The sequence below is a fragment of the Alosa pseudoharengus genome, unplaced genomic scaffold (assembly GCF_046254945.1).
Source record: "Alosa pseudoharengus isolate Yale_2024_CS ecotype anadromous, Long Island Sound unplaced genomic scaffold, YU_APseudo_1.1 YU_APseudo_1.1_scf_8, whole genome shotgun sequence".
NCBI classification, from domain to species: Eukaryota; Metazoa; Chordata; class Actinopteri; order Clupeiformes; family Clupeidae; genus Alosa; species Alosa pseudoharengus.
The window spans coordinates 13,738,790-13,765,627 of record NW_027468870.1 but is presented as its reverse complement, the minus strand read 5'-3'; the positions used below and the strand labels follow the sequence as shown (position 1 = coordinate 13,765,627).

At 44.1% G+C, this 26,838-nt stretch overlaps 1 protein-coding gene across 1 annotated transcript; it reads right to left on the bottom strand.

The window, feature by feature from the left end:
- Window positions 1–4,422: 4,422 nt before the first annotated feature.
- nsg2 (neuronal vesicle trafficking associated 2) lies at window positions 4,423–26,432 on the bottom strand. Its single transcript, XM_076274068.1, has 5 exons — window positions 26,243–26,432; window positions 25,611–25,771; window positions 21,295–21,411; window positions 6,352–6,462; window positions 4,423–5,882 (listed from the first exon to the last, which is right to left on the bottom strand). The coding sequence occupies exons 2-5, from the start codon at window positions 25,737–25,739 to the stop codon at window positions 5,691–5,693; spliced, it is 549 nt and encodes a 182-aa protein (XP_076130183.1). The 5' UTR covers window positions 25,740–25,771; window positions 26,243–26,432; the 3' UTR covers window positions 4,423–5,690.
- Between the last annotated feature and the right edge of the window lie 406 nt (window positions 26,433–26,838).

Below are 26,838 nucleotides of genomic sequence, written 5' to 3'. Positions count from 1 at the left end.
GAGACAATTCCATATAAATAATTGAACGATAACGTAAATAATTCAGCCACTCTGACTCTTCCTGCAGTGAATATTGCATGCACAGACAAAAGCGTAGAGGTTCCCAAACTTAAGGTTGAATATTACAGCGAATGAAAAGACAGGCAGTCAGGGCGCTCTAAATGAACCAAGGAAAGTAGGCCAGCCCAAAATTAGTCTCCCGCCAAAAGCAGAGACTCGGAACGCCCCACATGTTCAATCCCACACACCCAGCTCAAAAAATGTGAGTAGTATTGCATCCAAAGAGCGCTATTAATCTGTTTAACCATTATCTTATATACTGACTATTTAAGACAGTGAGGGTGGTGATTTATTTCGGGGATTTTTTACCAAGTAATAGAAGTTAATGGTTTTCACTATGGCTCTTTATTCATTCGTTTGGGTGACACTTTTATCCAAAGCAACCTATAGATGTCAACTATTACAGGGCCAGTCTCTCCTCGAGCCCATTTCTTTTCTGGCTGCTGCATACTAGCCCAGCTCCTTAGCCCCTGCACTTTCATTTCCTCATCAATGGTTAATGGATGAAGGATTAGTTGTAGATTCTTTAAAAAAGGAATAAGACATTTTGCATCTAGAAATGCCTCATTTGGTTTTGCTCATAGCTTTTTGTGCATTCACATAAGGTTCTTCAAGGTCTCTTTTGAATACATGTATCTCTGCAACCTTGTTTCCATTGTACAGAAACATTGTAACACTAGGCAGGTAGAAAAATATACCTTGAGAAATATTATGATGTCAGTTTACAGTTGCTGTGTGCTGAAGCGAGGTGCTCAGACAAAACATTTCCTGCTAATTTAAATTTGGGTAGAAACACAGACGAATAATTCACACCCCCGCAGGCTTTGGAAACATTTTCAGGAATGCTTAAGGTGTATACCAATAAGACTCAAGCAATTGGTGTGAGGCAAGTGTGTGTGTGTGTGTGTGTGTCCGTGTATCTGTGTTGTGTGTTATCACTAAGCCAGAAAGAAGCCAAAAAGAGTGCCAGTTGGGGAAACAGCAAAGTGGAAAGATCAAGCATTGCTCACAGGACTTTTAGTGGAAGTCGGATGCCAGTAATGAAATGTCAAGATGCTCTGAGAAAAGAGATCTCCCAAGGAGCCACTTCTCTCCCCATGCTCCCTTGCCCTCTCATATCTGAAAACAACTGCATGTATGGGTGTGTGAGTATGTGTGTGTGTGTGTTTGTGTGTGTGTGTGTGTGTGTGTGTGTGTGACAGAGTATGTGCTTGTGCTTGATGTATGAATGTCTAGAGAAAAGACCAATTGCAAAGAAGGCCAATAACACTGCATATTCAAGTTAATTTGCCTGTAATGATGTCTGTTCACTCCAGCGATTTCTCAAATCCTATCAGGCAGGCTTGAGGCAGCTGCCTGCGAGGACCCCACTAGGTCTACAAATTGGGTTTTTCTGGAACAATGGCTAACGTCTTCAGATTAAGCCAAAAGCAGCATCTTCAGACCAGAGAAGACCCTTCCTTAAAAAAGAGATGTCCGACTGTGTTTGTATTTGTGTGTGTGTGTGTGTCTGTGTGTCTGTGTGTGTGTGTGTGTGTGTGTGTGCGCGCGTGCGTGTGTGAGTGTGCTTGTGCTTGTGTGTGTGTGTGTGTGTGTGTGTGTGTGTGTATGTGTGTGTGTGTGTGTGTGTGTGTGTGTGCGTGGGTGTGTGTGCGTGTGTGTGTGTGTGTGTGTGTGTGTGAGTGTGTGAGTGAGTGAGTGAATCTGTGCTTGTGCACATCTAAACAAATGCCTTCTGATGAGCTGAGTGCCTCCAGCTCTCCCTGCAGCAGCCACACCAGAAAGTCACTCTTCCTCCTCAGTGACGGGCAGTGCCTGTCACTACGCACACCATCAAAACAGGGAAGGTCACTCCCTACCCACACCATTTCCACTGGAAGACACAATGTCACACACACACACACATACACACACTAACACACACCCTCTTTCTTGCTTTCTCTCTCTCTCACACACACACACACACACACACACACACACACACACACACACACACACACACGCACACACACACGAGTGTGCCGTTTGCTAGTGACCTCTGAGCCCATCACATTAGCAAATGCTCCGCCACAGACGGGACACGCGATTCCTGCATGACAAGCAGGTGGACAGACACAGATGAGTCTGGGTCTAAGTCTGGGCCATCCACACACTGATCCGAGGAGCAGAACGCAGGCGCCAGCGGGCGGGAACGCCATGCCAGCCTTGCCAGCTATGCCAGCCTGTATGGCCACAGGGGGAGGGAACAGACCCGTGGGGGAGACATTGATCCCTCCACCCCCATACACACACACATCTCTGCACTCCACCCCCGTACACGTACAGTACACACACACACACACATCTCTTCACTCCACCCCTGTACACACACACACACACATTTCTGCACCCACCCCACCTCATCCCCCTACACACACACACACACATCTCTGCACTCCACCCCCGTACACGTACAGTAAAAACACACACACACACACACACAAACACACACACATCTCTTCACTCCACCCCTGTACACACACACACATTTCTGCACCCACCCCACCCTGTCCCCCTACACACACACACACACACACACACACACACACACACACACACACTCTACCCCCACATATGCCGCCTCTGACAAAATAGCTATAGGTAGTTCTATGGAACAGAGGTTGGGACAAAAGAGGGAAATGAAGGAAAAATATTCTCACCTGTTAATCCACCCGTCTTCTTAATGCCTTTGTCTAGAGATTCAATCAGAAAGTCTCACCTGAGGATCTATTATCTATTTTTTTGCTGCAGCCTCATCTATCTGATTGATTTTAGTTTCTGCACACCAAACAGATAGCTGAGGAATGTGCTATGTACTCCAGATGGCAGGGCGAGATTCTTAATAGTGACGCATTTAGGAGAAGCTTTCTATCCAAAGCAGCTTACAGTATAGTGCAGATTGAACACAGATATACATTTTTCATCTCTTTTCATCTCTTGATGAATATTGGGCCCATGACCTTGGGGCTGTGAACACCTTTCTATATCAGTTAAGCTACCATAGGAGCACAATGTCAATGGTTATTACATTGTATGGAAAAGAGGTGGTATCTCAAATACAAGATGTACTATATTTTGGCCAAAACAATGCATTCATAGAACAATAGGGGGTGAATCTGGGTAAAATGCCTATTTAAGCAACATGGCCCATGAGGCTGTGTGTCAGAGTCATTTTAGAACTACTAAGGGGCTGTTGTTATGAAAGATATTAAACTATTTCTACGTGATTAAGAAGTAAGATATTGACACAAAATAGTAACTCAGACCTCTGATGTCTTAATGTTGTGGTCTTGAACTCCAGTGACAGTCTGAGAAATGCTTTTCAAGCTTGGCACTGAATGAGCATGACCCCAATTCAGTGCTGGCAATGGGAAAAACTAATTTCTCGGACACAAAACAGTCTTTGATTTCTTTGCCCAATCACAGAACGGAGCTCAAAGTTAATCCTGTATTCAGAATGGTCTGAATACTTGAAAGCTATCAAAGCATCAAAGAGCATGCAACTAATTTGGCACTGATCCAAACCCAGCAGGGTTGTGACAAATCCAGCCAATTCTGGTGTCCATGAAATTTGTTGTTTTTTTTACTCCCATGGCGCAGGCATTTATCGGTCTCTTGAACAGCAAAGTGTTTCGATTCAAAGAAGGGCCAAAGTAAGGAAAGAATACTCTGCAGCATCAGATTTATGTCATTCAATTTATTGGCTAGCTGACCAACCAACCAATGACAAATCAATTAATCAATCAATCAATCAATCAATAGGGCAACATACGGTATGAGAATTGGAAGGCCAATTTTAGACCGTTTTGTTTCTGTGTTCCAATACGTTTTAGACTGGTAAGGTTTTTTCATATATCTAACAAACAGGAATGTCATGAAGTTTAATGCAACACTACGTTGTAATATAAGCATTTCTTCTGCTCCGAGATCACACCTTAGCCAGAAGATCTATAGCATTTGTGATGTGTTAAATTAATACCTTCTACACTGTTTCTCCAGTGAAGCTGGGCGGCTTGTTTATTTAATCCATAATGGGGTAGAGTGGCTGAGTCTCAAGCTGGTGCTTGGATAACATAATGGTGACAGCATTGTCTAGACAACAGAGGCAGCTAATTACTCTAATTGTGGAATAAGAAATACTCAGCCAATCTCTTACCACAGTCCACAAACATATTCTTTCTCTCTCTCTCTCTGTCTCTCTCTTTCTCACTTTCTCGCCATCCCTCCCTCAGAATCTTGCAGGCAGAGAAAGGTGGACTAAAAGAAGAAGACAGAGCACACTGTTTACTTAACACGTCATGTTTTATTGTTTTTTGTCCAAATCTAAAGGATACACACTCAAGATACTCCACACTTTGCTACATATCAACTAACGACAGCACAATAGTTCAAAACCTGTTTTTTTCTTCTTCTTCTGACAACGGATTAAAAAATGAAATGAAATTGAACTGCAGTGAGGATATCTAAGCGTGTCAAAGGGAGCTCAGACAGAGACAGACAGATGCTTTTCCACCAATCTGATCCATGTCCAAGCCATTCTCCAAGGTGTCATTCATCTAAATGAACTCTTCCTCCTGTGGCTCAGCATCTCACAGACAATGTGTCTCTCATATTACAAATGTGCTGCAGATTTTTAGTTTTTTCGTTTGTTTGTTTGTTTTCATTCCAGTCAATGAGAAAACAATATATTTAACAGCACTATGCACAATGATACATACTATTGCCGTAATGAGTGGTGGAGTATGCCCGTCCTGGTTCAAGTCAGGAACTACAGTACGATGATTAAAAGCTGTGTTCATTCTCCAGACACTCATGGTAAAATACAAAGTAGTGATTTGATAATTCATTAACATCAATATTAGCATAACTGTCGTCATCCATGTGCAGTTCATACAAACATATATTTTCTTCATGGAAAATTCTTTTACAGAACATGTACAGTATATTGACGCTGCAATGTGGACAATATTAAGAATGAGATTAAAAACGAACTCATCTTGAGCCTGTTCATAGCATGGATCTTGTCACATTTTTCGGAAATGAGCATTAAGTCATTAAACTACAAGTTAAGAATGAGCTTTGTTTGCTCTCTGACAACAACGCAGAAAAACAAAAACAAAACAAAAAGAATGTGTTTTTAAGATCATGCCTTTATACAAATAGTCCTCTTTCATCAAGTAGAAATAGGAGTACCAATAAATAAATAAAAAAAAATAGACAGCAATTAGACTCATCAGTCAAATGAATGGAGCTCAAGGAGATCATTAACACAGAAAGAAATGGTGGGAGGAAGAGAGAGAGGGAGAGAGAGAGGAGAGAAAAAGAGTAAAGAAGAATGAGGCACTACGCATTCTGCTAAACTAGCTGGTATGGTTGGAGGATTGTGGTGAGATTTGACGGATTAACATCTACTGATTCTCAGATGGATCCCACAGATGTTGTGATGATTGAGAAGGGACAGAGGGAGAGAAGGAAAGAGAGAGAGAGAGAGAGAGAGAGAGAGAGAGAGACACTGCTGGGCTCCAGACCTGTAGATTGATTGAAGGAATGAAGAAATAAACGGAGTGGAGCAGGTTCTGAGCGGCTGGCTCTCACTGGCTGTCTGTGTTGGGCGGCTTGGCGTCGTGAGGGCCGCCACCCGCTGGCATCCAGGGCGAGACGGAGCGGGAGCTGGTCTGCTTGGCCATGCTGTAGTGGCTGATGACTGTGTAGAACCGTCCCCGCGAGTTGGCATCCTGGGAGTTGTAGTACGCCTCCAGAGAAGCCGGGATGCAACGCTTATGCTGTTGGTAGGGGGGGGCAAGAAAGAAAGCACCACGGCATGGTGAAAGCTCAATGGCATGTTAAGAGAAAACATTCACATCAATGGACAGACGACAGGTCACATCGCTGCATACAATAAAGGCCTACTACTATATGTACATATACATGCTTATGAGTAGTGATGGGCAAATGAAGCTTTGGTGAACCACTAAACCACAGCAGTGTGAAGCTAGCAACACTAATGAAAAAATCCAATATGTCTGCCACATGTAGATTTTTCAACATAAAAGTCCTTACCCAACCAGTATATGTAACCAAAAATATTGGTTTGCTAAGGACTTTTATGTTGAAAAATGTATGTGTGGCGGCCATCTTTTTGCTTTTCAGCTAGTGTCGCTAGGTTCACACTGGTTCACACACTCAGTGGTTCACCAAAGCTTAATTTGCCCATCACTACTTATGAGCAGTACCTAGTATCCAGTGCCTTACCTTGTAGATGAAGCCTTCAGGGCAGGTGTGGTCATAAGTGAAGGCCTTATACACCACCAGGAACACTATACAGGCCAGAAACGCCAGAGCCAGCACGATGAGGATGGTTACCTGCAAATAAGGAACAACAGTGAGTCTACAAGAGTGTGTGTGTCTGATTTCATTCATGTTATGAAGACTTAGAGGAAGTGGAAAAAGAATTCTGTTTCATATCCAAAATCCTTTAGGTTGAAGTGAAACAGAGGCTTTGTCTGTTTATCCTTTGTATCACTGTCTATCTCTTTTTCAGTTTCTCTCTCTTTTTCTCCTCTGTGTTGTGAGGTGCATTGATGCTTATGGATCCCTGCACCCAACAGAGATTCAATATGCAGCACAAGCCCCTCTTCTCCAGTCTAACGCTCACAATGGGAGAACGCTGAGCCTCGCTTACTGACAGAAAAAGAGAAGCGAATGCCACAAAAAAAGGAGTGAAAATGACTGAGGAAATGAGAGCGATAGGAAATCAGAGCTCGTTCCAGCGGCACGCTAATTTATTCATATTACTGTCAGCAAATCGCCTTGTCTGCGGGCTCGCCATGGAAACGCGATCTGCCAGAGCCCATTTGTTGCAAAAAAAGTGATGCAAACAAGGAAATCCGTAGTCGCGCGTACACGTGCCCGCCCGGCGAAATCTGCCGCTTGGAAGGCGTGTATACCACCCACTCCCCACCCCCTGCTGTCAGTCGAGACTACTTTGTCATGGCGGATTAAAACAGAAAGGGAGTAAAAATGTCTTGCCTCTCAGCCTCAGCATATGAAATAGAGTGTTTCTGAGTACTGCTTAATTAGAATTATGCTAATGAACTAGGAAGGATAAATGAAAGATATAGAGGCGAGAATGGGCTTTTTCAAAGACTTCAGTCAACTGTGTGTGAGGGTTTGTCTATATGTGTCAACAATATAGCTGTGTGTGTGACAGAGAGAGAAAGAGGGGGGGGGGTGTATAGTGAGTGTGTGAGACAGATGAACCTACTGTAAAGTAAAATATACTGTAAATAGACTATCTACAAATGGAGCCCCAGTAAAAGACAATTGCTGTGGGCGTACGGTGCAGTGTCCCCTAGAGCCCCTCACAAAAGACATTCCCCGAGACGCCTGACTGACTGCACATTCCACAATCCAAATGATGGAATTTTTTATTTTTAATTGAAATCACTCATCAATACCAAGTGCCTTAATGGTTGTGACCAACCACTCGCACTCTGGCAACTAATTAAAAGACAGAATGGGTGGTGTGACCAAATTAAAACTAGTACAAAAAATCTAGTTCAAGCAGCCACAGAAAAAGAAGCACACGGGTGGTGGGAGATGGAGATGAGTGGCACATTTCTCCTCAAGGTTGTTGTGAGATTGAGAAAGCACCTTAGTTTACAATGATTTTTTCCTTTCCACTATTAGGTGCACATGCAGTCATTCCTCTTCTTCTTTTTGTCCTATCACTGACTGGTTCCGATAGGCATCGCTCACCCAGAGCTATCATATCATTTACTGTTCTCACAACTGGAATTTGGTCAAATGCGCCAAAACAAAATGCCTACAGTGTGTGTAACATCCTGAGTGTTCTTTCTCCTTGTCTTTTAATCCCGGTCTCTCTCCATACCGCTCGAAGCAGAAGGTCTATAAATATTTACACTGCCCTTTGTCCATTATTCATAATCTCAATGAACCCTAAACCTCCAGGGGATTTCTCTCTAATGCGGCAACTCTAATTTCCTCAGCGTGCTGACTTAAGAGCTCACCTCCCCCACCTCACAGCTGCCACCGGGCCGACCCTGGAACAGGACAGGCCCACGGGTGGTACCACACAAGACACCCGGCAGGGGAAAGGCTGGTCGAAACAAGGCTAAACCAAGGTTGCTTACTTTCTCTCTCTCTCTGCTTGCATGTCTCTCTCTCTCTCTCTCTCTCTCTCTCTCTCTCTCTCTCTGTCTGTCTCTGTCTCTCTCTATCATACACAAACACCCAGAGACAGGCACAGACACTCAGACTGATACAAACATTCACACATTCACACAACAGTGTGTCATCATGAAAGACCTTCTATGGTGACATAGAATCATTCCAGAATCACAATCATTCCAGTATTATACGTGGATGGTACTGAGATGATCTGGAAACATGAGGAAAAATCAGGATTAAATCATGTTCATAACCATACAATAACCATGTATGGATATGAAATTTCACAATTGACAACTATAAATAGGGACCTATATCCCAATACTCCTGACACAAATAGAATTTTCTCTTTCACCAGACACTGATCAGATTTGTGTTGGCAAAGTCTCAAATGGATGGCACGGCAAAAAAACTAGGTTACTTGATAAGCACATGACCTTTATCTTTTCCATTCTGCGCCAGTGCAATCATACTTTTCCAGCGATGGGGATTAATTCTCTGAGTATCTGATTGTGGGTGACCCTGAATTGGCCCATTTGGAGGCTAAATGATCCTCTCTGCCTTTGACACTGCCAGGTGTTTGTGTGTGTGTGTGTGTGTGTGTGTGTGTGTGTGTGTATGTGTGTGTGTGTGTGTGCATGCGTGCAAAATGGCCATCCATATTTGGGTCAGTCCACCTCCACAACAAATCACGCCACACACCACGGTGTGCCAATCATTCGCAGAATATTTTTGGAAGGCGCTTTTGGGCTTTCTATATTCGCCAGAGAAGGGACTGCTGCGCCTAGTCATTACCGAATCATCTCTGAGTGCGACGGGATCAGATAACAGCGCTCACTCACATTAGAGTGGCCCCCGCAGGACGCCCACAATCAGCCTGAGAAGAAGGGGACAAAAAAATTTCCCAAACGCCCAAACAAGGACAGGAGCATGACTGAATGAGGTCACTTTTAGCCCAAAACATCGCAGCGCACTGCCAACCCAGACAAAGCGCCATCTGTTTGCATGAGGATCTTGCTGTTTTCTTTTTTTTTTTTTGTCTCATATTTAACATATTCCACTGGTCAAAATCAAGACTGTTGTGGCTGCTTTTTGCTATTGTTGTTGTTGTTGTGGATTTTGTTGTTATTGTTGTTACTGCTACTGCTGTTGCTGTTTTTAGTGTTACAATGATCTGTCTCTGTGAATTTGATGTCTGTATAATCCATACCACAGGCAGTTACCCGTAATCCCAGGCTGGGATTTACTCTGTGTCTGTGAGTCGGTGGCGAGCTGGGAGGCATTAGAGAGGCTCGGCTCCCTCTCATGTCTGCAGGTCCCTATATGAGCCTATAGTCAAACGGGGCTTACAGGGGAGTGGGAGGGGGAGTACGGAGGCAACGCTAATCCAGCCTCACGCAGGACAGGCGTGTGTCATGTGTTAACCCACTCTGTGGTGCTCCGCTGAAAGTTGACCGATTTATAACTTCCTCATCTCTTATACCAGTGGCGGCCACTGGTTGAAAGAAAGTATTAAGCACAAAGTTGAAAACTCAACAACAGGGGGCTCTGGGAGCATGCCCCCCTGGGAGACATTTTTGAAAAATACACCCTTAAATGGGGACTTCTCCTTGAATGGTGAGTTTTGAGAAAATAAATTAACAAATTGAGACTTAAAGGTTGTATCAGCGATTTCAGGCCTAAACTTAAATTATCACATTCATCTAATCTTTCCTAACGATCCGCTAGCTGTCTGCCCCATAAGCAGGCCGTAAAAAAAACGCGTCTCTGTAGGCAGCCTAGGCTCCGAGATCTGTACACAAAAACAATTGCTACCAACAAGGGTTGGCAACCCACTCAAAGGCAAAATAAAGTGTTTCAACCAATAACCGACGAGATGCGTGTTTAGGAGAGTTTTAATTGCACGGGAGGGAGGGGGAGGGAGTAGCGAGCTAGCTCTCTGTTTTGTTTGAACATCAACAGAAATGACGTATCCCCGCTATCGCTGATATAACCTTTAAACATTTATTTGCCTTTTTTATACAGGTTTTATTGAATGAAAATTATGCTTTTTATGAATCATTTGAAATTATTTTAAACCAAAGTAATGGACTAAGACACAGAAATCTGCATGTCACATCCCTGACCCAGGTTTGCCAATAGCTAAGCATAAGGCTGAGGCCTAATTAAATAATCATCAAATTGTCATTTTTGCTTAATATTTCATAAAAGGTTCAACAAACTGACATTTTGTACTAGGAGAGAAAGGAACAAATGCAATCGTAGGTTTAATAAAATGCTATTTGCGACCAAAATCATGTAATATTAAATTGTATTAGTATACTGTATTTACTAAAAGGTCATGCATCTACTTCTGTCATGCATTTTCCAAGTCTGTATTTGTTTTTATGTGTGCCTATATGGGTGCTTTTTAAATTAAAATACTAATTTTAATGAGGGTTAATGAGGGAAATACTGACTTTGAGGCTGTACCTAAAAGCCTCTGCTAGAGAATGTCACTTTAGTGGCAGTTCAGAGACAGTTCACATTGAACTGCATTTTTCAGCATCTCTGTGCTTTTCTGTCCCTGCAGCTACATAACTCATAACCACCCTCTATGGAACAAACCGTTTCTGTGAACTCTCACTACACTCTTCTCTCTCTCTCTCTCTCTCTCTCTCTCTCTCTCTCTATCTCTCCCTATCCCTCTGTCCTCTTTAACACCTCCGGATGTTCCATCCTCTCTCCATCTAATAATCATTGGCTCAGGATGCTGCCTGCCTGCTTCTCCACGCTGCTGTCTGATAGGCTCTGGTGGAGTTATTAGTATTATCCTGCATTAACGACTTAATGCCTCTGTGGATGATACCCCGGCTCTGTGTTAAAACTCACCCAGCATGCGCTCATACGTACACACAGAACCCACTTGTCACAAGCTTCTCCCAAGATGCACAACCAGAGACAGTGTGTGTGTGTGTGTGTGTGTGTGTGTGTGTGTGTGTGTGTGTGTGTGTGTGTGTGTGTGTGTGTGTGTGTGTAAGAGAGTGAGAGAGGGAGAGGGAAGATGACTGTAGAGAGACACACAGGCTGGGCCTCCACCTCCCTATGGGCTTAATGGTGTGGATATTAAAGTGTCAGCTCAATGGCTTTTCCTTGTCACCATTGACCTTGTTCAGTCTCATTCTCCACCTCAGATTCTTTATGCTGCCGCAAACTGACACAAACCCACAGGCACAGCAAGACCCCTTTCCAAGAAGTCATCTGTGCCCGTATATGTCAAAGAGTGTGTGTGTGTGTGTGTGTGTGTGTGTGTGTGTGTGTGTGTGTGATTGTATCTGAGAGAGTGAGAGAGAGAGAGAGAGAGAGAGAGAGAGAGAGAGAGAGAGTGAGAGACATCTGGGTGTATGCATGTGAGTGTGTGTGCATACAAATGGGATTGTGCCTGCATGTGTCTCAGTGTGTGTGTGTGTGTGTGTGTGTGTGTGTGTGTGTGTGTGTATGTGTAAGTGTGCGTGTGTGCATGTGTGTATGTGTATGTGTATGTGTATTAGGGGTGTAAATCGGAGTCTTCATGACGATTCGATACAATATCGATTTCTTAAGCCAATGATTCGATTATTTTCGATACTTCTGAATTCCCCACGATACGATTCGATACTCAATATTTTTACATGATATCTATGAAGTTTCAAATAAATCAACAAAAGTTTGGAATGTAGGAGCAGGTATCTAAAGCCTTCGTTCTCTGTGACACAATTAAATACAGCCTCATGTCTTTGCATATAAAAAAAATGCAATGGCCTTGCAAAGTGCTCGACAACTTTTGAGTGAAAAACGTTGTCAGTGATGTGGCAGGCTTGGAAGCCCGTGCTCTCGCCTTTAATACCATAGCGCCTTTTCAGGTGTGCGGATAGATTTGACGTAGCCGCAGTATCTTCTCTCACACCAACAGTCTTTCTCTTTGCAAACGGCAACATCTCTTACCACTGCTTCATCTGTTTTTCTGAAGCCAAAATACTTCCACACCCATGACTTGACGCCGACTGGAGCGTGTAAAATTTCACTTTCATTGCCAGAACGCTCTAACGGTACCATCGCTCTTGAAAGTCAGACTCAACAAAACAATGTGTGAAACGTAAGTAACGAATGCGTCTGAAGTGGTGTGAAGTATAAGTGAAGTAGACAATAATGAGGTTAGCGCCACCCGCAGCTTAGGACTAGGTAGTGCGCTTACATCGGAGCCATAGACAGAAAAAGAAAGGTCGGAGCTAATGCTGAAAATAGATAGGCAAACAAACAGGTGGCAAAATAAACACATTAATCAATACTCTTGCGGACGAATCGATGCATTGAATCGTCGGCTGCATAATCGATGCATCGATACGAATCGATTAATATTTACACCCCTAATGTGTATGTGTATGTGTATGTGTATGTGTGCAAGTGTGTATGTATGTGTGTGTGTGTGTGTGTGTGTGTGTGTGTGTGTGTGTGTGTAAGACCCGTGTGGCAAGACAACTTCTCTGGCACCCACACAGCTGAAAACAGTTCCAGCCCAAGCCCCAGGTGTGCAGTTGAGTCAATAACTGAATCAATGGGCCTCAGTTAGATGCACACAGGATCCAGGATCACGAAACGTGAGCGCTGATTGAGCTCCGGAGCTTGGGAGCAAGCGATGCATTTATCTATTCAGTTAATCATGAGGCTGATGCAGTAGGTTTAGTCGCTGGCAAATGATCTGCTTGAGCTGACAGATATTGAGTTGGGGTCTGATGGTATTGAGAGGAAAAAAATGTATTTGTTCTGCGGTGTGTGAGCTGAATAGGTAAGAGCAGGGACATAGTGACTTGACTGCAAATGTAAGGGAGAGGCAGAGACGGGGGAGGTGGGAAGAGTAGAAAGATGATTGCAAGGGCAAGACAGTGAGAGATGTGGGAGAGAGTGAAAGAAATAGAGAGAGAGATAGAAAGAGAGAGAGAGAGAGAGAGAGAGAGAGAGAGAGAGAGAGAGGTAAAACATCACTGAGGTCCTGTGGTTAGGGAGAAGCAATATGACGCATACAATAACATTACCCTGGGAATCTACGCGCGCACACACGCGCACACACACACACACACACACACACACACACACACACACACACACACACACACACACACACACACACACACACACACACACACACACACACACACACACACACACACACACACACACCTCTCCTGTGGGTGTTCCACCCTATCAAGTCAACAGCCGCTGAGCAACACCTATCTTTCCTCCATTTCCTCTCTACACAAATGCACATACAGTATGCTTACACAGACACCAGTGAACACACCAAAACACACAGCCATCAGTAAAAAGCCAAAAGCTCTCATGGTATCTCACATAAGAGGAAATGTGAACCTGTAGTTTATTCTGTGTAGACAGTATTATTGTACCCCCACTGAAAACCACAGCTGTCTGCCATTTTATTTTAGTATCAATAAAGCACAAACCCACAGCATTGCCTGAGCAGAGCTATCCCAGGCTCAGAACAAATAAAATAAAAAATAACTAGAACTCCAGGTTAGAGCATGAAGAGGATTCGTCCTCTCACCGCACACGCAGGTTCGTTTATAATTATGTTAATGGCGTTCAATCAGGCCAGCTCTCTCAGGAGAGCCAGCATGAAAAAGAAAGAAAACACTCTCACAACGAACAAAGTCCTTGGTTGCTCCTTCTAAACTTTTCTTTTATGAGATAAAAATCTGGGCTCCCCTAAGGCTCATTACACTTAAAATACTGACAGAGAGTGCAATGTGTGTGTGTGTGTGTGTGTGTGTGTGTGTGGTGTGTGTGTGTGTGTGTGTGTGTGTGTGTGTGTGTGTGATGTGTGTGTGTGTGGTGTGTGTGTGTGTGTGGTGTGTGTGGTGTGTGTGTGTGTGTGTGGTGTGTGTGTGTGTGTGTGGTGTGTGTGTGTGTGGTGTGTGTGTGTGTGTGTGTGTGTGTGTGTGTGTGTGTGTGTGTGGTGTGTGTGTGTGGTGTGTGTGTGTGTGTGTGGTGTGTGTGTGTGTGTGTGTGTGTGTGTGTGGTGTGTGTGTGTGTGTGTGTGTGTGTGTGTGTGGTGTGTGTGTGTGTGTGTGTGGTGTGTGTGTGTGTGTGTGTGTGTGTGTGTGTGTGCATTCTGGATGGGGCAAGAGACTTAAAAGCCACAACAAGCCACTCTGCTTTTATTTTCTCACTTTCATCCTCTCCTCCCTGCTCAGATGTTCATGGCTTCCAGTGAGGTTTGTTGTTAGCGCTGTGGTGGATTTTGTGGGGAGAGAAGAGGCCCAAGCTGCTATGCTACCTGTTCCCTGAGATACTCCACTAACGAGGCTCAGAGGGTATGCAAAACAGCCACATTTGGTTTGCTAATGAGTGGCTGGGTGGCTGGATATGAAGTTGTAGGGGAAAAGTGAGGAGAGTGTGGTTATGTGTGCGTGTGAGTGTGTGTGAGTGTGTGTGCGTGTGTGTGCGTGCGTGTGTGTGTGTGTGGTGGGGGTACTATATCTCTCCCCAACAGCTAAACAGCCAAAACTACCGTTAATATCACAAAGTCACTCTCATTAATATATACCACACACACACACATAAACATAAACATAAACATAAACATAAACACAGGCACACACACACACTCACACACAAACACACACACACTCTGTATCTTTGTTTGCGTATTAACCTCTCTCTGTGATCAATGTTAGTCTCTTTACAGTCAGTTTTATTGTCTTGGCTCTTGAGGTTGTGTACCCCTGAGATGTACATACAAACATACATATACAAACAAGTACTTACACACACACACACACACACACACACACACACACACACACACACACACACACACACCTACACATTTGCAACTGTACAAACATCTACACACACACACATACACACACGCACGCACACACACACACACACACACACACACACACACACACACACACACACACACACACACACACACACACACACACACACACACACACACACACACACACACACACACACACAGTGTAAGCCACAGGGTGTCGCTGAGTCCTCCCTGCCCAACGAGGACAGCATCCACAGAGACAGTGACCTTAGCGACATTAGTAACCCACGAGGAGAGCTGGCAGCAATACTGTGAGCAGTAATTGGTCCCTGGGCTCTCCTCACATTACGCCATACAGGAAACACTAGGGTCATGTCCACATTAAGCCAGTTAAATAGAAATATGCATATTTGAGGTGAAAATGATCTCAGTACACATTATCGCTTTCGTAATGTTTTTCAAAAGTTTTGCGTCCAGACTAGAACACTATAAAACACTTTTATGAAGGACCATTAAAGTGTTTGTTGTTGGTGGTTTGTCTGGAACATTAACTTTTATCAGTGTCATGGAAGCCACACATCATCATATCTGAAGCTCTTCTTTTTACTTTCCATTTCCTGTACACACTACAACATGAACCCGGAGTGTTCAAATTTATCTCCGAAAAATATCACTTTCAGTGTCGGCATACAGCGTTTCAATTTGGATGAAGGAGCTAAACAGAGAAATAATTATGTGTGTTTACCTGGCTTTACCTAGTTTGGACAGGGTCTAGGAGAGGGTGAGGAATTCGCCTCACCAACCATGTGCCAGGGGGCAAAGATGAGACTAGAAGATGGGAGGTGGCATGATGGGCGCCTGGCATTCGCAATCAAAGCACCTGAACAAAATCAATTACCTTGAATCAACACTTGGGGAGGATTCATTCATCCTTTCAAACTATTTTTTTAATTTTTTTTTTCTCTCCCTTGAAATAGATCAAAAATGGAATACATTTTAAACGTGAAATTTTAGTAACACACCTTGACATTTCTTGCCTGCTTTCTTTGCCAGCTCAAGTAGACAACAAGGAGAAGGAGGAGGGGATAGAACACAAAAAAGAAAAGACGCAAGATGGCTGAGATGGATTTTTATTCCTTCACAAAAGAGAGAAGTGAAATTAATCAGACTCCGAACAGAGTAAAAGCCATCTGGACTCATCAATCTTCCAGGAAGTCGCGGCGCACAAAAGCCTTGCGCCTTCCCCTCCAGGGCCTCCGATGCCGTGTCCCCTTTAACATGACAAATGACAACAGCATGGAGCCAACGGGACCCACACACCCCAATGATTACTCTATTTTGTCTGATTCCAAGCGGAGGGTTCACGCTGGCACCACGACGAGACTACAGAGCTCAGACAAGTGCAAGCCAAGGGCCAGACTCATCTTTGCATACATATACTGCAGTCATGCTCAGTGAATATGGAGAACAGAAAAGCCGATCGGAGAAACGAAAGGCATGGCTCCTTTATTAAATATATAGTAGCAGCAAAATGTAATTTGTGTAAGTGGAGATGCCTTTCTACTTGTGTGACACTTTATGATCTGACAGGCAGAGTAAAAACAAAGACTGTTTGTGTAAACAAAATGGGATCAAATTTCACACCAAGGCTCAGGAAGTAATTCAATTACGTCTGTCAGATTCAATCAGCATGACGCTGAGGAAATGTAAGTAAAAGTCTGTGGGGTAATATGTAGACTTAAATTTAAGGCTCTGCTAACTGCTGACATGTACAGTGACAATAGGCGGATTTGCCAAAGCATAGAGTAAATGGCAAAGCAACAAACAGCATTCATAAGTAAAAAAAGGCTCATAGCCAGGCAGGCTAGATCAGGATGCCACCCCACCCCTAACACACACACACGCGCACACACACAGAGACCTTGAATTTCCCCTTGGGGATCAATAAAGTATCTATCTATCTATCTATATATCTATCTATCTATCTATCTATCTATCAATCTATCTATCTATATATCTACACACACACACACACACACACACACACACACACACACACACACGGCTGGCTAGTGTCCACAGAGCCGGCTTCACTTAATAACCACAAGTTAAGACCAGGCATGAGCATCAGAGTCCAGAGGGCTTAATTGTGCACATGCGGCCATCCTGCAAGGGGATTGGCTGAGGTCCTTGGAAGACTCCTGGACTGCTGAACTACTGGAGCAGATCTCACAGACAGACATGTGAAGAAACAGCGACTGCTGTAGTGTAGAAGTCTATTCAAGTGCAGACTGTCAGCTCATTCTAATACATACAGACAAACAGACAGACAGACAGACAGACAGACAGACAGACACACACACACACACACACACACACACACACACACACACACACACACACACACACACACACAGACACACACACACACACACACACACACACACACACACACAGTCAGGTAAGAATTGGGAAATGAATGAGATAAGGTTTTTTTCAATCTTCTTTCAGTCTGTCTCTTTTTTTCACTCTCTCCGCCCACGTATCTCTGACTCTTCAGTCTCCCTCAGGTGGCTACAAAATGGTAGACTAAACAATAGCGCTTGCTGTGTAGGCGGATATGTCAGGATCTCAGCTTCTGACCAATACCCCCTGGCATCTGCCACAGAATACACACACACACACACACACACACACACACACACACACACACACACACACACTGTCTTTTTCTATTCTGCCAGCTGAAATCTCTCGCATCAGAGTTTGCTTGCACACCCTCTCTTTGCTTTCATCTCTGGTCTTGTTGGTAGGGCAAAAATATAATTGTTGGAGGATTTGGCTCATCTCCCCAGAATGCAAATACATACAAACCCCTGGGCTTTCATACTTTAATCTCTGATAGGTCTGGACAGTCATGCACAGGTAGTGCAAGCTAATAAAAGTCTGTATATTTTCTGGGGAAAAAATACCAACATTGAATAGAATACTGTAGGGCAATGGAAACATTGTGTATTCAGTCATTTGTTTATGTAGATGTTCGATAGTAGTATTTTAATGCATAATGCTTGCAGCTATTAACAGCAGGTGGGAATATGGTTGGCATGTTCAAATATGTTAGCATTTCTACTTTAGATTTGAAAAGATTCCTGTCCTTTTTAGTGTACAGCTTAGAGTAAATTAAAATATATTTAAACTGAAGATTTGTTAGAGTTGAGACATCTGTACTGTATACCACAATATCAGGCTTGACTGGGTACAATGAAACAATACTTTTACTCTGACAGCTTCCATACAGCAAGCCTCTTGCGGCCGTTCAGTGTTAGCAATTAGCTTTACAAACAGACACCCAAGCCAACCCATTTTCCCTCACCTCAACCCTCTTCCTCCCCCCTCTTCTTCCTCCTCCACCCCCCCCCCCCCCCCTTAATTGAGTCATCTTTGTAATTTCCTTTTTTAAACTTTAACAAGCTATGCTAATAAGTTCTGCTCTGAAGCATCACACACCAGAGAGACCTCTGTTGCTCAGCTTCCATTGTTTTGTCTGATTTGTCTGAAAAAAGGGGATGTGGGAGGGGTGGGGCTTAGAGAGGAGGGAACGGCGCTTTCATTTGCAGATGTAATCGCTGCAGGGAATTGTATGGGCACACACCTGGGACCAATCGCGGGAGAGTGGGCCCAGGGCGCGGGCGCCATCCGTCAACGCTATCTCCAGCGCAGAGGCAGGCCCTCGTCCATTCAGGCTATCAGCACACCGCCAGGGCCTTGTCCATTCACATCAGCCCTGCCAAGGAGCAGCACAGCATCTCCCTAACGCTGTCTAATAGGCCTGCATCAGACCCGCATCTGATCTCAAGAGCCTGAGCACTTAACTCTGAACTCTTAACATTGCACTGAACCAGAGTTGGCTCCTGAATACAATACACCAAGAATGAATCAGCTGGAAAGCAGGAATCCATAATAGTGGATGAGAAAGAAAGTCATATTTTAGCGCTATATTGCATTTAACCAAAATGTAAAAAGTACCACTGAATCAGTATCATACATTAAATGATTACATGAAATTTGAGCATTTGCTATTTTTGGCTGAAGAATGTACATGAGAAAAAATGCACAAAAAAGTTGTGTTATCATTCACATCATACAAATGCCAAGGCATTTCACTGGCGTTATGGATGTGACAAAAAGTCAATTTTCCGTGGAATTGCCCAATTCTCTATTCACTACCTTGCTGAAGCAGATCTTCTTCCATTGCCTTTTCAGAGACACTCTAAAGGGGCCTTGTCACTTTAGACAGCTTTTATCCATTTCCATTTCCCCAGTTCCATTTCCATGCAGTATACAGTATTTCAACAGCAATACAGTCAGTCTTCAACCATCTTCTATCTATGGTGCTGAAAATGGAGCTTTATCCTCAATACAGCAGACATCAACATGAGTTCCAAAAACCCAAATAGGTTTTTCTTGACATGACAGCAGGAGATTGTGCTCATTGGAATATTTCTTAGACTACATGTAACGGTTCAGTGCTTGCGTTAGGTGAGGCCTTGCCTATGTCTTACCCACTTCTCAGCGTACAGTGGACGTGCTATTTTCTATTTCAAAAGCAAACACAAAATGTGATCACTGAAGCTTCACTGGACCCCCCCCCCCCCTGCCCAAACTGCAACGCTGATGAAGCGCTACTCCCCCTCAAAAGACAGGCTTCAGTGCTTCTCTCCTTCTCCTGAATTCATAATGCCGCTCTCCTTGGCCCGCTCTTTAAATTACCTTTATTCTACGAGTCAAACTTCCACAAACACTTGCAAACACTCGTTCTTTTGTTCTGCTTCTCTCCTCACGTCTACATTCCTCTCTTAACCTCTCCTCTCCTCTCCTCTCCTCACCCCATCTCCCTCAATTCCTCCTCTCCTCTCCTCTCCTCACCCCATCTCCCTCAATTCCTCCTCTCCTCTCCTGGGCACTCCCATCTCTTAACATTAGTTAGCTTCAGAAGCACAACCCCCCTGTTGGCCCTTTGGGAGCATTAGAGCTCAGCTGCCTCCTCTCCATAACACCTCATTCCCCTGTTCCTCTGTGTGCGCTAAATGGCTCAGATGCGATGGCCACCCACGGGTCTGTAGACGGGCTGCAGGCCAGAATAATTCAAGGGTTGAGGAGTAAGGAGCGCTGCAGAGGGTAAGATGTGCAGGTGTATAGAAGATGTGGATATGAAAATAAATGTTGCGATGATGTGAGGTTACCAGGTGTGCAACTGAAGCGTTTCGTTAGCGGAGCGTAAAAATCATTTTAGAAGACTTATCAGTTATGTGCCTGGTGTAACCTGCCAGTAAGTAGTACTGCAGATTTGTAGTAGATGTGGATATGAAAAATGTGATTATTGGTGAGATTACCAGCGATAAACACAGTCTGTGGAAACAGATATAATGTGATGAGGATAAGTGGGTTTTTTTTCTGCAAATGCTTGTGTATTTATAAAAACAATGAACCACAGAACATTGCAAGATTTCACTGCTGCCATTTCAACTTTGGTAATTATGACACACACATGCAGCATTGCAGGTGATTTGGCAGTCTTTGTGTTGTCTTGAGACAGACCTGCTTTTGTCACACTGTGACAAATCTGTCTTTTTTAGTGTCTGCTGTCATGACAGCTTTATGCCAGACAAAGTTTCCTGTCTCCCAATGTGACATAAAATGTGTGGAACAAGTCTGGTTTCAAAGGTGTCCTTGGCTTGAAAGACAGCATAAGAATATCTTTGCCTTTTTTCACATTCTGATCTTACTTCATAATACTGTAAGCCTCCTAAGCAGCATTTGCTTAAGCAGTTCATGAAAGATAAAACTACCACTACTACTTTTACTCATTAATATGCCTACCTGACATGACACCTAATTCTATGTACATCTAAATTGTACCCAAGGACAACTTGCATCAAATGGGGACCAGAGTTCTTTGAAATTAATATGTTCGCATCAAGTCTTGATAATTGAGTCTTCATACTTGTGAATGTGTGTGTGTGTGTGTGTGTGTGTGTGTGTGTGTGTGTGTGTGTGTGTGTGTGTGTGTGTGTGTGTGTGTGTGTGTGTGTGTGCGTGTGTTCCTGTATTTCTGCAGAGAGAAAGAAGGTAAGAGAGAGAGAAAGAAAGAAAGCCCTTTATTATGGACAGAAAGCCCACTGTACCTTGAGTCTCTCGGACACTCCATCGGTGATGCTGATGGTGAACTCCTCCACCTTTGGCACCTTGAGTTTGGCCTTCTTCTGCTCCGCCTGGTACTCGGCCCTGGTCTTCACCACCACCTGCACACAGCAGCAGCAGCAGCACCAGAGAACATCGTCAGCAAACATCTCAGACAAAACACAACAATGCACCAGAGAATATCGTCAGGAAACATCTCAGATTAAACACAACGATGCACCAGAGAACATCGCCAGGGAACATCTGAGACAAAACACAACGATGGCTGAAGGGCAGAACTCTAACTACACTTTAAGACTAAAGTAGTAGAGGCTGAAGTAAACAAGCACTTATGGCACTGAAAAAGAGAGACAAGTGAGAGACTGAATCGCAACTAACATTGACATTGCAGTGCGCTGAATATGGAAAATCCTCAACAACTAGGGTGTGAAGCTTTGATAGCTTGTTTTTCTGCAGACGCTCCTCTTGTTAACACTTGAACGGACATGGACAAAAATATTTTACATTTTTGTGTCTGTTCCTTGAGGCCTTACATAAACATTCCATTCGCACAAATGCCTCATTACATTTCAGCTTCCCAGTTGCATACAAACTAGTTAACCAAAGGATGACATTAACAATTCAAAGACTTCTACTAGTCTACTGACTTTACACTTTAGTTCACACAACATGCATTACCCTCATCACCACCACATCCTGTCAAGAAAATGTCTCTTTGAACTGAAATCGTATGCAACTCCAGTTCTCTCTGAAAGAACCCCACTGATTTTGCCTTCCTTGGCCTTAGGAGTCCCACGTCCAACTTATTTAATTAGACATTAACTGTCACTTTTATCGGTTCGTTTATGAGCTTTGACGCAGCTCTCCAGAAAAAAAAGGGGGCAGATCAGGGGAGGCTTTTGGCCGTGATTACTGGCTTGTGCAGCTGTTCGCCATCGGCGGGGAAATTAATGTCCCCTAATGACCCTTTCTGCCACACCAGCCCTCCACCACTCGCCACACACTCCACAATTACGCCTCCACCGACTGTCTGTCCAATCACTCCCTCTCTTTTCCTCTTTTGCTCCTCGCCCTCTCTCTCTCCCTCTCTCTCTCTCTCTCTCTCCAGATTGCTGTCACAGGCCGGCTGCCTCCATACCTCTCCTGCCCCATTCCATCACCCAGTCATCACTGGCATCACCCTCCACCCCCTCCAACTCCACCTCCCCCACTTGGTTGCAGCTGTTAGAGTTGGGGCATGCAGGGTTAATAATCTACACCACTTGGCAAGGCTGGGCCATGTGCCAGAGTGAAGCAGGGGGTGGGTTGGGGGCGCTGACAGATTGGATCCATCAGACCGATGATGCTTGTCCCATAAATATGACAAGTGGATAAAGAATGGCAAAGAACTTAATTGGGAAATGGTGCGCTATATAAGACCAGGGCGGTGATTTTAGTGTAGGCCTAAAGTGATGGACACCTAAAGCCTGTCCGAATGAAGGAGAGGTGGAAATGGGAACACGGGCAACAGGGTCAAGAAAGGTGGAGCAAACGATAAAGCAAACTAAGAGCTCTGCTTCACAATGCATTCCCTGTGGTGGAAATATGTTGCATGGAAAACAGTTCTACTAGAAAAACACCCCCTGTGATGTGTATCTTTTTATGGATACTCATTCAGGATTCATCTGTGGACTGTCTCCAAGCTTGTGTGAAATCAAAGAGAATAGCAGCAGCACCAGTAGGCTTACAAAACAACAACAACAACCTGCTGCTGCTGTTGAGTTGAGCAGAGGTGAGCTGTTGTTGTTCCCGCGCTGTATCGACACGGGCCGAAACGCTGCAGCTTTGATTTGCACGGATTCTCTCAGCAGAGAGCCTCCAGCGCAGACAAACACCAGCAGCATCGGCAACAACCAGCCGCAGCCCCGCCAGTGTGCGGGAGGCCCCCGCTGCTGCCGCCCCAGCCCACCCCGCGCCACTCCAGATGGGATCAGCGCTAATTCCTCCCCAATCCCTCACCGGGCGGCGGCTGCCAACAGATTGCCCTGGTCTTGGCCTGGCCGCTGTCCTGTCCCCTGGCCTGAGCTCGGGGCCTGGCTCCCGGTCAGAGGCAGGGAGGGTCTCCACATCATCATCACACAGACAGACATGAAGTCCTCTCCAGATGGAAGATCGAGGGTGGCGCCAGGATGTTTTCATGTCCTGACCAGCAGCAAATGATAAGTTCACAGCTCTTGGTAGCTTGCTTCACTTTTTTCTTCGCCAAGATGATATTGAGGTTAAAAAAAACAGACACCATAAAGGAAGCCATACTGCTCCACACAATTTTGTGAATGCTGGTGGACCTTGATCATCTACTTCAGCTTTATGACATCAGTCTTGTCTACAGCATCGACTCCCTCCTCGATGTTCAAGTCAAATACATTACAAGCAGGGAGAATTGCTCCAAATCTCTATGCTATTTCACACTACCCAACCCCCATCTACCAACCACTGCCTACACCCCCAAGCTCCCTCCATCTCCCACACAGGAGGTAGCCAAGCCCACTTTTCTGTGATGAGTTTTTGTGCTTAACATCCCATGTAGACATCATCTAAACAGAAGTGGATTTCATCTTCCTCATACATTAGACATGTCGCCATCAAATGATTTGTTAGGCTTGGTTGGTAGCTTATATTTGTCTATGTTTGTGCGTGGTCACAAAGAAGCAGAATCATTGAGAATAGTCCAAGAATAATACAGATCTGCTCACCATGTTTGTCCTCAATTTTTGTTAAACCAAGGGTGTTTTTTCAGGGTCATCTAACTATAAAAGGACAGTGTGGACAAGATGCACTCTGTATTCATCCACAAGACCATCTAAACACTGGGCCATAGGTCCATCACTGAGTGACACACCCACATAAAGACCAAATCAAATCATAGCAGACCAAAATCATGCCAAATCTGAGCTGAATCTGATCAAGGCTGACAGATCAAATCCTGTGTATTTTGACTCACCAGATGAATAGTGTAGACACTGATTTGTAACAGAAGGTTCATCACCAATATTCAGCATCTCCATGCAGCTTCAACCAATCAGCCTCAGTCTGCTTTCTGAAGTGAGCCAATCCCTCCTTTCCTCTCTCCCACCTCCCCGCCCACTCCCCACACCCTATCTGTTTGTTATGCAGGTCAATAAAGACTCAGCCTCCCCAAGGACTATCCAATAACAGGGAGAAGGCAGGACGCCAGCCTACCCCCTGTAAAATATGACAACAAGACAAAGGGGGGTGGGTGAAGATATCCATCTAAGCAACATAATGGAAGAGTGATGGGGGGTTGTGTGTCTGCGTGCTTGAGAGTGTGTGTGTGTGTGTGTGTGTGTGTGTGTGTGTGTGTGTGTGTGTGTGTGTGTGTGTGTGTGTGTGTGTGTGTGTGCATGTGTGTGTTAGTGTGCGTGTGTGTGTTAATGTGTGTGTGTATGTGAGTGTGTTTGTGTGTGTATGTGAGTGTGTGTGTGTGTGTGTGTGTGTGTGTTAGTGTGTGTGTGTGTATGCATATGTGTGTTAATGTGTGTGTGTGTGTATGTGTGTGTGTGTGTGTGTGTGTGTTAGTGTGTGTGTGTGTGCGTGCATGTGCATGGGTGTGTTAATGTGTGTGTGTGTGTGTGTGTGTGTGTGTGTGTGTGTGTGTGTGTGTGTGTGTGTGTGTGTGTGTGTGTGTGTGTGTGTGACTGAGATGATTGACATGCAAGTCTAGTGAGGAGTCACAGCTTGAATGTGGCTCTGTCAGCAGAATCTTGAACAAGGACTGAAGCTCTATTTCAAACATACTGCACATCACAATAATATTTATTACAGAGACATACCAGACAAGACAGTCATGTCCCAAAGCTATCAGCTTCATCTCCTCCAGAAAAATGGTCACACAAACATGTATTTTCAATCCTCAAAACAAATGACCAAGAGAACACCTTTCTGTCTGACCTTTCTTTAGAAAGCATATCACATATTCCATAAAACCAGCAGGAAAATACATTACTTGGATTGTTTTCTTGTTTTCTTGTGTTATTGGACGACCATACAGCTATTGGTGCAATAGCATGACAGCAACGTGTTTCTATCTATGTTGTGTTGATACTGGGGACATCCAAATAACAAAATAATCTCTTATATATAGTATAGTATACTTATACTTATACTTAAAAAATCTCATTCTAGGGTATCTGAAGGGTAATGGTCTCTCATTTGCCTCAGAGGGAACAATAATTTGGGGACTAATTGGGTTATATAAAGCAGGGTTGTTAGTAAACAGCAGGGAAAGGCAAAGGTACCTTACCTTGTCTGGGGCTTGGTACTGGAGATTACAGACATCCAAAGGCGTGATGAGGGGCACGTTCTGGAAACCATCCTCTACGCTAGCCGCTTTGGCTCCTTTGTCTTGAAGATTACTCCCCAGTTTTACCATTTTACTAAATGAAGTATATCCCTTTTGCGAACCTATAAAGGCGATATAAATCTAATGTGAAATTGGGAACAGAGGGGGAAACAGTCATTAACCAAAACAGGCTGTTTATCACCAGCCCAGACACCAGTGACGTCTTTGAAAAGACAACGATAATCTTTTTTGATGTTATGCTCAGCGATTTTTTTAAGGCAAGCACTGCATGGCAAGCCGTCATAACTGTTCATATACCCTCCAGACATGAAGTATTAATTGTGCGGTTTGCAAACGTCCCGTTCTGCTTTCAAAATATAGCCTACATATAGCCTAACAAACAATATCAGTCTGAACATTTCCAACTATATGCTTATTATGTATAGATTATAAACACGATTTACTCTTCAAACGCCGTAGTTTGGTGGGCGTCACGCAGTTCACAAACAAGCAAACAACAAAATAGAGCACAGATGCTCCAACTGTTTCAGCATCGTCTAAAACATTCAAATGCGTTTTTGAAGACAACTCACCTGCGAACGGATTCCTTTGAGGTGAACTACAATGTCGTGAATCTGTACCAAACGTAGGCTATCACACGGGTTTTGGTAGGCTAGATGAGGAGTGGCACACAAAGCCGGGTAGATAAGCACTCGGCTTTCAGAAGGAGAGCGCGCGGTGCTGATGCGGGGAAGGTGCACAGCTGCTCGAGTACCGCAACAACTGACGGCCCTCCGATCCCCGACCAGCGCTCAAATCGAAATGCTGTCTTGTAACCCCAGGCTTCACAACGACGCCACTAGGGGGAAACTAACGGAAACTCTCAGCTTGTTTTACCCAGACCTCGAATAAACTTCGGTCACTGTGCAGCCTAATAGCTCTCCATGCAGTACTACCTCTAGTTTGCCATCTAGTGTCAGGCATCAAGAAGTGTCTTAGACCTATAGCTATAGGATTTTGGCACTATGGATTTCACGTGGACCACCGGCCGTAGCCTATATCTTTTCCGGTTGAAAAACAAAGCTTGATTATGAATAGATTATACAAAAAAAAAAAGTCATCATACTTTTACAAACTTCAATGTAAAACTTATCAACTTCATTACAAAGTTAACAAAGTAAATCGTTTC

What these genes read in the sequence shown, in the direction of transcription:
- nsg2 (XM_076274068.1), bottom strand. Translation starts at nt 25,739, where the DNA reads ATGGTAAAACTGGGGAGTAATCTTCAAGACAAAGGAGCCAAAGCGGCT. An exon ending in AGTACCAAGCCCCAGACAAG is followed by an intron (nt 21,412 to 25,610) that starts GTAAGGTACCTT and finishes TGCTGTGTGCAG; the next exon opens with GTGGTGGTGAAGACCAGGGC. An exon ending in CTGAAGGCTTCATCTACAAG is followed by an intron (nt 5,883 to 6,351) that starts GTAAGGCACTGG and finishes CCCTACCAACAG; the next exon opens with CATAAGCGTTGCATCCCGGC.